The 12,842-nt window shown below is 43.3% G+C and overlaps 1 protein-coding gene across 3 annotated transcripts in view; it reads left to right on the top strand.

Moving 5' to 3' along the window:
• LOC144677670 (limbin-like) overlaps window positions 1–12,842 on the top strand; it is a 184,283-nt gene that overhangs the window by 68,442 nt on the left and 102,999 nt on the right. For all 3 annotated transcript variants that reach the window (XM_078537849.1, XM_078537792.1, XM_078537736.1), the window contains exon 13: window positions 5,551–5,710. In XM_078537849.1, coding sequence (XP_078393975.1) covers window positions 5,551–5,710 — 160 coding nt within the window. The remainder of the gene's footprint in view (window positions 1–5,550; window positions 5,711–12,842) is intronic.

The raw sequence follows: 12,842 nt of genomic DNA, 5'->3' as shown, positions 1-12,842 counted from the left end.
GAAGCATGAAGTTGGCAAATAGGTGAGAAAGAAACTTGGATGAATAATGAGTATCACTCAGAACAAGCTTAATAGGCTTTTTGTAACATGAATCTCTGCATAATTTTTGAAAACACCTCTGTTCCAAATTCCAAATAGCTCCGAAAGGCCATAGTTTAGCAAAATATGTTTTGTATTTCTACTTGATTTTAGAAAAAATGTATTAGTTTAATCCTTTCTTTGCTCCCTGCCTACACTATAGAGGAGGTGACTTGTACAGAACATGCATAGCAGCAGTCTAGATCGATGGGACTTGTATCTCTTTTTTTTTCTTTGACCTCCCACCCCCCACCTCCCCACCCCATTGCAAAAGCAGCTATCTACTTTTTCATTCTTTCTGACAATTCAAGCAATTATGTCCTCCATGTGAAGAATGATGGGCACAGGACCCTGAGCTCCAATTCACATGGTGCAGTAAATTAGTGCATCAGCATCCTACAGCACAGGCATGCTGGTACTGTTCTTAAAAACAAAACTTGTGATAAAACACCGTTTCCTCGCCATGTATATTGCCATTCCAGACTGAAATACAGGATAATATGTCTTTACAAAATTAAGTCATACTGTTTAAATATTTAATTGGTTGTTTACTGTCTGAACTTGTAACATGGTTGTCTGCAATCTGTTTTTACACTGATGGCTCACTTATGAATGCATGTGTGCTAAGTTTCAGGGCCTTTTGAATATGCAGATCTTCTTTATTAACAGTGCAGAAACTAATTTGCTACTTTCTTCACTTAAGGTATGAAGCCAAAGATCAAGAGTCTCTATCAGAATAGCTACTCTGTTGAATGTTAAATATAGAATGTTCAGCTGCCCTTGGGTTATCCTACTTTGTACTATTTGACCTTCATTTAATTCCTGATGTGTCTGGTTTGAATCAAAGTAGATATTCACATTAGCACATCTAGCAACTGCTTAAAGTCTACCAAAGTATATCAAAAGAATAGTGCTGACAACTTAGTATGTAAGTATACTCCAAGCTCTGGTGCTGAGCCGCACGGACCTGCAGGGTTCCAGAATGAGTTTTTCATAATTGGGATGCTCCAATTTGCCCCAGAAATGGAAAGATGATATCAGACAGGGTGTCCAGCTTCTGCTCACTGCCCAGTCACTCCCCCGGTTGAAGTGGGTTTGCGTAGGCACCAGGTTCAGATGGGTTTATATTTTGCAGTGATTCTTCTCTCCTCCCCTCCTGCCAACCCACCACAAAGTGATACAGCCCAACAGTCAATCATGCACGAAACCGTTGACACTCATGGTCCTACATGCAAACATGAACCAGGGGAGTAAGAGACAAACTGAGAGGGTGGGGAAAATATTTTAAAATATGAGAGCGCAAAACTGATTTCACTAATGATTCCAGAAGGTTTTTGTAAGCTGTATTATTAATACAACGTATGTTGCCATTAATGTAGAAAAATGTACCAAGGCACTTTGTAGGAATGAAATCAGACAAAATTTGACAGGGAGCCAAATAAGGACATATTGGGTGTCCAATTGCTTGCTCAGAAGACTGAATTTAAAGAAGCATTTGAAAGGAGGAGAGGTAGCGAGCCAGAGAAGTTTAGTGAAGGTCAGATCTTAAGGCCAAGGCAGTTTAAGGCAAGGCTGACAAAGATGGGGCAAAAGTAATCATGGATGCACAAGAGGCCAGCATTAGAGGACTGCAGAGTTTGTAGGGCTGGAGGAGGTTACAGAGATAGGGAGGGGCAAGAAGGATGATTTGGAGTTGCTGATCCAAAAAGACCTTACAAGGTGCCATGTTTTATTCCCTAGTTTTTATTTGTTCAGCTGATAAAAGTATAAGAAATGGGAACAGGAGTAGGCCCCTCGATCTCATCCATGATTACACTAGGCTTGTGCCCCTAAATCAAGGAGGAGAAATTTGGCATGGTTTTCCAATCCTAATTTACATAAACTATTTGGACTCAGGAATCAGAAGCACAATTTCAAAATTTGTGAACAAGATATGATTGAGAACTGTAGTTAATACAGAGGAGGACTGCAACAAAATACAGCAAGACATTAATAAACTTGCAAATTAGGTGTGTAATTGGCAAATAAACTTCAATATAAATACATGCAAGGTGGTGGGAAGACCAAGGAGGCCCCATACTCTTTGGAAAATAAGTGCATGAAAGGGTGGAGGAAGAGAGGCACCTGAGGGTACAGATACACAGATCACCAGAAGTAGTGATGCAGTTTGATAAGACCAGAACGAAAGCAAACAAAGCAGTGCAGCTCTTTTCTAGAGGGATAGAATTGAAAGCCAGAAAAGTTTTATCTAACTTGTGCTGAACCTTGGTTAGAATATACTTAGGATTACAATGAACAGCCCTGGTCTTCATGTTATAAAAGGATATAGAGGCACTGGAGAAGGTGCAAAAAAGATTTGCTAGAATGTAACTAGAACTAAGAGGTTGCACCTATCAGGAAAGATTGAACAGACTGGGGATACTTCCTTTAGGAACTATAAGGCTGAGGAGTAATCAGATTGAGGTTCTCAAGGATTTGATAGGGTAGGGATAGAGAAGGTGTTTCCACTTGTGGGTGAGACCAGAACTAGAGGCTATAAATATAAAATAGTCACTAATAAGTCCAATAAGGAATGCAGGGGAAACTCCTTTACCCAGTGAGTAGTTAGATCTGACTACCACAGGAAGTAATTAAGATGAACAGCAGAGATGGATTTAAGGGGAAGCTAGATAAGTGCGTGAGGGAGAAAGGAAGAGAAAGATATATTGTTGGGCATAGGTGAAGACGGGTGGAGCCAAATAGCTTGTTTTTGTGCTGTAAATATTTGGCACATTTGTAATTGCAACCTTGTTGGGCAGGTACATGTGTGGACAATGGGTAAGGACAAGATTTGGCTTGGTGGTGATACCCCATAGAGGAATAGCCTGTTGTCATTTATAGCCACTCAAAACTCATACATGACTAAAGGCTAGTAAGGTGAGGTCATAGAGGCTGCCAACACACTTGACCTGTAGCCCAGTAAAGGGTCAATGCATTGAGAAGAACAAGGAACAAACTATGGTTAGTGAAGGAGAGGGAAAAGGAAATATGATGCTAACTAAAACAAATGTCAAATGTATAATTTATTGGAAAAATATAACTGTGAGAGAATTTAATTTTTGCTAATTATTGCTACTTTACTGAAATAGTAAGTTACTTGTCCCTTCAATAAAGTATGGCGTGAATTCTCTATTCATTTGATGTGGTACATCATTGGAGTTTTTAATGATGGATGACAAAGGAAGAAGAGGAGTAATAAAAGTAGCAATATGCAAGCATCCGGGAAAGATGGCAGTGACTATATTCTCTCACTTCCCATGTGCATTGTCACAGGAGGTCAACTATTGCTTAATATAATCATCGCCCTCTTCTGGTATATTCTTGAACATCTGACTTCCCAGTGAGCTTTTTGAACTATAGTTTAGGGGGGCTATAGGAGAAGGATAAATTGTGCTTATCAAAATGAAACTCTTTTTGACAATGAAATGAAATGACAATGAAAATCAGACTATGATACTATTCTTTTCCACTTTTTGTACGCAGAGTCAGCATTAAACACCCAACCCCCCCAACCCCACCCTTTCAGGTATAGATTGTCCAGTATAACTTTGATCCAGCAATGTTCCTCAACAAAACCTAAAAATGCAATCTCTAATGGGCCAATTTGACATTTCTGTTTCCCAGCTTGTGAGTTGTCTGGCAACACTGACACACAAATGTAATTAGTGGGTTTTTTTCTTTACGTGTACTTAGATTATGAGAAACTGTTTTGAAATAGTTCAACTCTCTTCATTTAAAACTTCTGTTTGGCTCAGTCACCCCTTTACCCCAGGTGTCCCAAATATTGCAGGATCTTACCTTACTCTTGATATCAATGGCACATCACAAGTATTTGTTCTACAACCTGGTTTATTTGCCTGATTCCCAAATGACAAATATACTCACTATAACGATAGTTGGGAACCCAATGTGCGAGAGTTCATCCCCGGGTGGTCAGTTTGCTGAATGAGTTCTCTTCACGTCTTCAGTGACTGACCAAGCCACTCTCCTGACTGCAGTGTCTATTGTCTTCAAATGCACACATTCATACAGTTTGGCTGTAGATCTCATCAGCTAGCGTGTGTCTTCTTCAAGATGTCATTATTTTAGCTGATGTAGTTAGCATAGCTAACATAGTTAACACTGCCTTGCATTTGTGCTGTGGTTTCTCCGCACCTTTACCTTGACACGATAGTGGACAAAATAATGTTTCAAGCCAAAGGTTCAAACTCCTGGTGATTGTGTCCTCCTTGATGTCAACTGTTTGAGTCAATTAAAGTTAATCACCTTCCCCTTCTCCAGTCACAGGACCCTTTTTCACACTCAGCTGAACCGTTCAACAATCAGTTTATTGCTTCTACAGTCTTTGTACCACAAGGTTTTGCAGTCAAAGGCCATCCATTAACCTTTTGCAGAACCAGTTCACTCTGCACCTTTAATATTGCCAATTTTCCCATCATGCTTAGCAACCTTTTCAATCTGTTGTCTTCTACTCTGAATGCAAAAGCACCAAGTCCCAATTTACATCTGGAACAAGCACATTACGCAATTTGATAAAATGGTTAATCCACAAACTGAAATTCAACAAAACTGTTACGAGCAAATAACTGAAAAAACTATGTGTAAAGTATGTCCCCCCTTACACTTACAGCTGGTTTTAATTTCATCAACTATACTGTTGTAAACCCAAATCCCAAAGCAGAAAAGCCAGCTACATCCTCAGCAGGGGAGATGGTGGCATAGTGGTAAATGTTACTGGGTTAGTAATCCATAGGCCAAGCCTAATGTTTTGGGGACATGGGTTCAAATCCCATTATGGCAGCTAGTGGAATTTAAATTCAACTAATAAATCTGGAATATAAAGCTAGTCTCAGTAATGGTGATATGAAGCTATCTTTGATTGTTGTTAAAAACCCACCTGGTTCACTAATGTCCTTTAGGGAAGGAAATCTGCTGCTCTTACTTGTTCTGGCCTGCACTTGACTCCAGACCCAAAGAAATGTGGTTGACTCTTAACTGCCCTCTGAAATGGCCTAGCAAGTCACTCAGTTCAAGGGCAATTAGGGATGGACAACAAACGCTGGCCTTGCCAGCAATGCCCACGTCCCATGACAGAATAAGTTAACAGATTGTTTGGAATAAGAAAATTTTGCGAATGTCTGCTGTATTTCAGAATTCAATACAAACTGATGAAGCAGTGTTTTAGAAAATAGCTCTGTCCGTAATTTGTTCTGAATGTAAACCTGTTACAAGAAATGAAATGACACAGAAGCCCAGGAGGCGAATCAAATAAAAATGTAAGCATGTGCTTACAGAGGCATATTTTCATGCATTTTAAATATAGTGGGTTTTTTTTGTATTAGTAAACATTGTAACTAATGGTGTGTGTATGTGTTACAACTTTAAATGCTTTTGAAGTATTTCACATGAGATACCTGTTTTTTTTTATTTTAGCACTGGTTACCTAACAGACAGTCAAATGGAGTCACTGTCGGAGATGGTGCAGCAAGAAATACTTGTTTTGAAGCAGAAGTTAGATGAGGTCATGGATCGAGAGAAGAAAATAATATATTGCAAATTGATCAGTGAGAGAAGAGAGCACCTTGTCAGAAAAGTATGTGAACTGCTATTTTATCCCTTCCGGTTCCGGTACATATTTATGTTATTCAGAACATGAATGGGTTTAAGCAAGAAATGAAATTTGGAGGACAATAATTAATTGCGAAGAAGGGTAGTGTGTGGACACTTAATGAATAAAGCTATCATCCTTACAAGTTACACATTAATAGTATTGAGAGAAACATATAAATTATATTTTACTTTGGCCTTTTGACTATGGCTCTGAATGTTTTGGATAATGCTATAGAAAAGGGGTCAGTGCATCAGTCCTTTAGCACTTGTCTGTTTTTAATATAACATTTTCACCAATAATTTTCAGATGGGGTTCTCCCAATCTTCCACTATATTTTTGACAGACACTCTGGGTCTGCTAAAGTAATGGCTGGGGGTTGAAGAAAGCCTCCCCGCCACCTCCCATTGAAGTTCTATCCTGTAAATGTAGAAAAAATGTGAGCAAGTAAGTGTTACTTTTTGAGAGCATTGGTAGGAGTTGCAGTTATAACAGATTAAGGTTCCCAATAGGCAAGGTTTCCTTTTTTTAATATAAATTCTAAATACTCCAGCACAGAGATACAAGCTAATACTTGGAAGGAAAAACAAAGTCATAGAATCATAGACTCATACAGCACAGAAACAGGCCCTTTGACCATCGTGTCTGTGCCAGCCATCAAGCACCTATCTATTCTAATCCCATTTTCCAGCACTTGGCCCGTAGCCCTGTATGCTGTGGCATTTCAAGTGCTCATCTAAATACTACTTACATGTTGTGAGTGTTCCTGCCTCTACCACCCCTTCAGGGGGGAGTTCCTGCCTCAACCAGCCCCCACAAAGCTGGAGCATTATGAGAAGTAGTTGTGGCAGATGCTAAATGTTACTTCAGACTGGAATAGAACTATGTTAAACTCCCATTGCTAAAGCATAGCATCTGCTGAGGTGTTACGAAGTTCATCAGAGGAGGGGGAATTCGAAGCATTTGTCACAGTATTTTATGCCAGAACCTATGCTCTCAATAGATAGGCCTGTGCTAACTTGTATGGAAATGGAAAGTAACGGATTGATCAATCCATTCAGGAAACCACTTGAGCATGTTGAAAGCTGAATTGTTCCTCTGCAGTTCCATGGTTTTTTTCAGATTAACTCCACTTTGTGTTTATACTAGTGAGCCATTTTAGTGAGTTGTCAGTTAATAGAATTGAATGTCTAGTTATGTTAGATGAACACAAACAGTTTTCCCAGTGGTCTGTCGGTAAGTGCCTTGCAACATGTTACTGTATTATCAATGTTGGCCAGCATCTCCGTGTTCTGCTGAGTTAATCACTCTCACCCAAAGCAAGAGTGACAATCTGAGCTAGAATCCCTCTGATAAGAAAGAAAAAAAATCAGGCAGATTTGCCACTCCTGATTATTGCGAGGACATTGAGTTTGATATTGGGAGACACATATAGCAAGGAACCAGATAAATCCTTCACCCCTCACCGTTAACTCCTTGATAAGGGACCATCTGAAGTCTTTATCATCCAATATTAGGTCTAAATGAATGACGCTCAAGTTTCTAACTAACCATCTTACATTACCCATTTTGAATTAAACTTTCCTGGAGATACCTGAATAGATTAAAGTCACAGCGCTAGTGTTTAGTAATGTTTTCGTGTCTTGTAGAATCTTACCCTTCTGAGCAGCATGGGATTCAGGGATTAGCTTCTGCATTGAATTGATGGGCTCCTTTGGTGGCAAGATTATCTGTTCCACTTGGGTCCTTAGTTCTCGATGCCCAACTTCACACAAACTATGAAATCTACCACAATACAAAAGCAAAGTACTGCAGATGCTGGAAGTGGCTCGACAGGGTAGATGCTGGAAGGATGTTTCTCCTGCTTGGTGGGGTGGGGGGGGGTCTAGAACCAGGGGACACAGTCTCAGAATAAGGAGTAGGCCATTTAGGACTGAGGTGAAGAGAAATTTCTTCAGTCAGAGAATGGTAATTCTTTGGAATTCTCTACCCCAGAGGGCTGTTGAGGCTCAGTCATTGAGTACATTCAAAGCAGACGTTGATAGGTTTCTAGATAGCAATGACATTAAGGGATATGAGGATAGTGCGGGAAGATGGCATTGAGGTAGAAGATCAGCCAAGATCTAGTTAAATGGCGGAGCAGGCTCGAGGGGCCGAATGGCCTACTCCCGCTGTTAAGTCCCTAAATCGGAAATAAAATCAGAAAATCACAGAACTCGGCCATCTCTTACAACCAGACCTGCAACCTCAGAACAGGGAAGGAATGATGTTATCAGTGACTGTGAACATGACTGGGGCCCTGAGTTTCAATCGTTCCAGACTGGAGCAGGTGACATATGAAACATCCCCCAGTTCCCCATCCACAGATGCTCTATATGCCAAGAGAGGGGAGCACACTGTGTTTCCTCTGACTAGAGAGAAGCAGCCTGTGACTTTGCTGGGATAGTGGGCTTCTCAAGGTGCAGGGTGCCAATGACTGCAGACATGTGACTTTTAAATGTGGTGCGTGCAATGCTGAAATGTACCGCAAAAACAAAGGTTACTGCTTGCTGAATGTGCAATTGATGTGTGACTACATTCAACACATATTACTGGTGAATGCCTGCTATCCTGGCAACAGTCATTATTTGTTCATTCTACTGTTCCCTCAATATTTCAGTCACCACATAGCTTCTGTCAGCCAATCTGCTTTATGCCTTGCTCATGATTCTGCTCCAAGCCAACAATGCATGACTGACATGCTTGCAATGGCAGCCATATTGTCACATGAAACATCATAAAGCAGGTGATTGGGATGCTGAAGCATTGATTCTGCTGCTTGGGCTGCTCTGGAGGAGCCCTGCAGTGCTCAGTGGAGCTTGCATCTCAATTCATGGTGGTCTACTGTATCCCCTACCCCCTGAAACCTGGCTGTTGTGAGGGTAAAGCCCTTGCCACAGGGATATGGCAAACAGCTCAGGAGGAGGGGGAAGTGAAGGGGCACCAACTTTCTGGCTGGACTGTCAGTAATTGCCTCATTTTGACTACAGTTCCACTGAAGACCACCCCAATTTTTCCCATTAGTCAAACATCTAATCATCGCTTTGTTAAGGACCATCATAGTGCCTTCTTAACCGTAATGCTGAAAAAGAAGCCACAACAAAACAACCATTCCAAAGTAACTTTATCCGACAAAACATTCAATATTCCATACAAAGGCCAGCTAATGACCCCTAGTGCATGCCTTACGGGTGCCTTTACCTGGTACTATGCAGTGCTACCCCTGTGGCTGCAGCATGGATGGTGGAAAGCTACTGACTCAGTGGGGGAAGCTGCAGGTGGCTTTGCAGGATGCCCTCAAGTAGCTCTGGACTTAGAAGGCTCGGCTTCAGTCTGCACGATCTCAGCATTGACTGCAGCAGAATCGGCTGGCTGACAGGCAACAGGATCGGCAGTGGTGGAAGCATGAATACTGTCACCCTGAGAGAGGATAGCAGGTGCTTGCTCCATGGAGCCACTGACGTTTCACTGGGGAGGAGCCTCAACAATTCTAGTCAGCTGCTGGGGCAGAGGCTGTGGGAGCGCTGTGAGCACTGTCTCCTCAGTTAGTGTGGGGCCGTGCAGCCATGCCTATCTCCTGCCGGTTAGTGGCTGCTGCCTCAGAGTATGTATCACCTTATTCAGCAAGAGAGGGAAGTGTGTCAGGGAGTGGGGGTGTCATGCGTTTCAATGGTGTGCCTGCCACAGTTAAATAGTTAGCAGTGCCTGCAAGCTGTGAGATGCGTGCATGAGGCTTACAGGACATCTATGTTTGGGAGGGTGGGGTGAACCTATGATGTGCGGTTGATAGATTGTTGGTCGGTGAGTGAAACAGGTGTGGTAGATGGAACATTGAGGTGAGTGCTTTGTAAGGGAATGGCATGTGAAGGTGCATTCATTGACCTTGACCACTCTGGTGATGCCATTGAACTTCTTACAGCACCGAATTCAAATCTTCATGGTGAGACAGCTGGCATTCACCACAAATGTCTAACTACTTCCACTACCTTCATAATAACTGCCTGGAGGGCTTCCTGGTGGTAGGAGGAAGTGGTGGCGGTGTAGAGATAATGTCACCAGACTAGTAATCCAGAGGTTCAGGCTAATGCTTTGGGGACATGGGTTCGAAACCCACCATGGCAGCTGGAAATAAATCTGGAATTAAAAGCTAGTGTTGGTAATAGTGACCATAAAACTATTGTTGTAAAACCCATCTGGTTCACTCATGCCCTTTAGTGAAGGAAATCTGTCGTCCTTACCTGGTCTGGCCTACATGTGACTCCAGACCCACAGAAACGTGGTTGACTCTGAAATGCCCTCTGAAATGGCCTAGCAAGTCACCCAGTTGTATTAAAACTGCTACAAAGTCTACAAAAAGGAATGAAACTGGAGATATCACCGGGCACCGACCCAGGCACCGGAAACAACAACAGCAAACCCGGCCCTGTCAACCCTGCAATGTTCCCCTTACTAACATCTGGGGGCTTATGCTAAATTTGGGAGAGCTGTCCCACAGACTAGCCAAGCAACAACCTGACAGAGTCATACTCAAGGAATTATACCTGACAGACAATGCCCCCAGCCGCCACCATCACCATCCCTGGGTATGTCCTGTCCCACTGACTAGACAGATCCACCAGAGGTGGTGGCATAATGGTATCCAGTAGGGAGGGAGTTGCCCTGGGAGTTCCCAACATCAACTCTGCATCATGAAGTCTCATGACACCAGGTCAAACATGTGCAAGGAAACCTCCTGCTGATTACCGCCCTTGCTCAGCTAATGAATCAGTACTCCATGTTGAACACCACTTGGAGGAAGCACTGAGGGTGGCTAGGGCACAGAAAGTGCTATGGGTGGGGGACTTCAATGTTCATCACCAGGAGTGGCTGGTTAGTAACACTACTGCCAAGCTAAAGGGCAAAACCTACTTGACCTCATCCTCACCAATCTACCTGTCACAGATGCATCTGTCCAAGACAATTTGGTAGGAGTGACCACCACAAAGTCCTTGTGGAGACGAAGACCTGCCTTCACATTGATGAAACCCTCCATTGTGTTTAGCACAACCATGCTAAATGGAATACATTTTTGAACAGATCTAGCAACTCAAAATTGGGCATCCATGAGGCACTGTGTGGGCCATCAGCAGCAGCAGAATTGTACTCGAACACAATCTGTAACCTCATGGCCCAGCATATCCATTACCATCAAACCGAGGCATCAGTCCTGGTTCAATGAAGAATGCAGGAGGGCATGCCAGGAACAGCACCAGGAAAACCTAAAAATTATGAAGTGTCAACCTGGTGAAGCTACTACACAGGACTACTTGCATGCCAAACAACAAAAGCAGCTTGCGATAAAGCTAAGCGATCCTACAACCAATGGATCATATTTAAGCTCTGCAGTCCTGCCACATCCAGTTGTGAATGGTGGTGGACAATTAAACAACTGACAGCAGAAGGCAGCTCCACAAATATCCCCATTCTCAATGATGGGGGAGCCCAGCACATCAGTATAAAAGACTTGCATTTGCAACAGTCTTCAGCCATAAGTGCCGAATGGATGATCCATCTCGGCCTCCTCACGAGGACCCAGCATCACAGATGCCACTCTTTAGCCAATTTGATTCACTCCACGTGATATCAAGAAACGGCTGAAGACACTGGATACTGCAAAGGCTATGTATGGGCCCTGGCAATGTTCCAGCAATAGTACTGAAGTCTTGTGCTCCAGAACTTGTCGCACCCCTAGCCAAGCTTTTCCAGTACAGCTCCAACACTGGCATCTACCCAGCCATGTAGAAATGTAGAAAACTGCTCAGGTATGTCCTGTCCACAAAAAATAGGACAAATCCAATCAGCCAATTACCGCCCCATCAGCCTACTCTTGATCATCGGCAAACTGATGAAAGGGGTCATCGACAGTGCTATCAAGCGGCCCTTACTCAGGAACAACCTACTCACTGACGCTCAGTTGGGTTCCGCCAGGGCCACAGCTCCTGACATCATTACGACCTTGGGCCAAACATGAACAAAAGAGCTAAACTCAAGAGGTGAGGTGAGAGTGACTGCCCTTGACATCAAGGCAGCATTTGACTGGGTTTGGCATCAAGGAGCCCTAGCAAAACTGGAGTCAATTGGGAATCGGTGGGGGGTAATCTCTCCACTGGTTGGAGGCATACCTGGCACAAAGGAAGATGGTTATATTTGTTGGAGGTCAATCATCTCAGGATATTACTGCAGGAGTTCCTCAGGGTAGTGCTCTAGGCCCAACCATCTTCAGCTGCTTCATCAGTGATCTTCCCTCCGTCATAAGGTCAGAAGTGGGATGTTCACTAATGATTGTACAATATTCAGCACTATTCATGACTCCTCAGGTACTGAAGCAATCCGTGTCCATATGCAGCAAGACCTGCACAACATTCAGGCTTGGGCTGATAAGTGGCAAGTGACATTCACGTCACACAAGTGCCAGGCAATGATCATCTCCTACAAGAAAGAATCCAACCATCTCTCTTTGACATTCAATGGCATTACCATCGCTGATTCCCCCACTATCAACATCCTGGGGGTTACCATTGACCAGAAACCGAACTGGACCAGCTGAACTGTGGCTACAAGAGTAGGTCAGAGGTTGGGAATTCTGTGGAGAGTAACTCACCTCCTGACTCCCCAAAGCCTGTCCACCATCTACGAGGCACAAGTCAGGGATGCAGTGGAATATTCTCCACTTGTCTGGATGAGTGCAGTTCCAACAACACTCACGAAGCTCATCCAGGACAAAGCAGCTCGCTTGATTGGCACCACATCCACCACCCCCAACATCCACAACCCCCCACCCCTGACACACAGTGGCAACAGGTACCATTGACAAGATGCATTGTAGCAACTCACCAAGGCTCTTTTGATGGCACTTTCCAAACCTATGACCTCTACCACCTAGAAGGACAAGGGCAACAGATGTATGGGAACCCCAACCCCTGCAACTTCCTTTCCAAGCCACAAACCAACCTATATACCATTCCTTCACTGTCGCTGGATCAAAATCCAGGAACTCTCTCCCAAACAACACTGCGGGTGTTCCTACACCACAAAGGCT

This window comes from Cetorhinus maximus, chromosome 1 (assembly GCF_964194155.1).
Source record: "Cetorhinus maximus chromosome 1, sCetMax3.hap1.1, whole genome shotgun sequence".
Classification (NCBI taxonomy): Eukaryota; Metazoa; Chordata; class Chondrichthyes; order Lamniformes; family Cetorhinidae; genus Cetorhinus; species Cetorhinus maximus.
The sequence above is the reverse complement of the archived record's forward strand: the minus strand, read 5'-3'. Positions and strand labels throughout refer to the sequence as shown.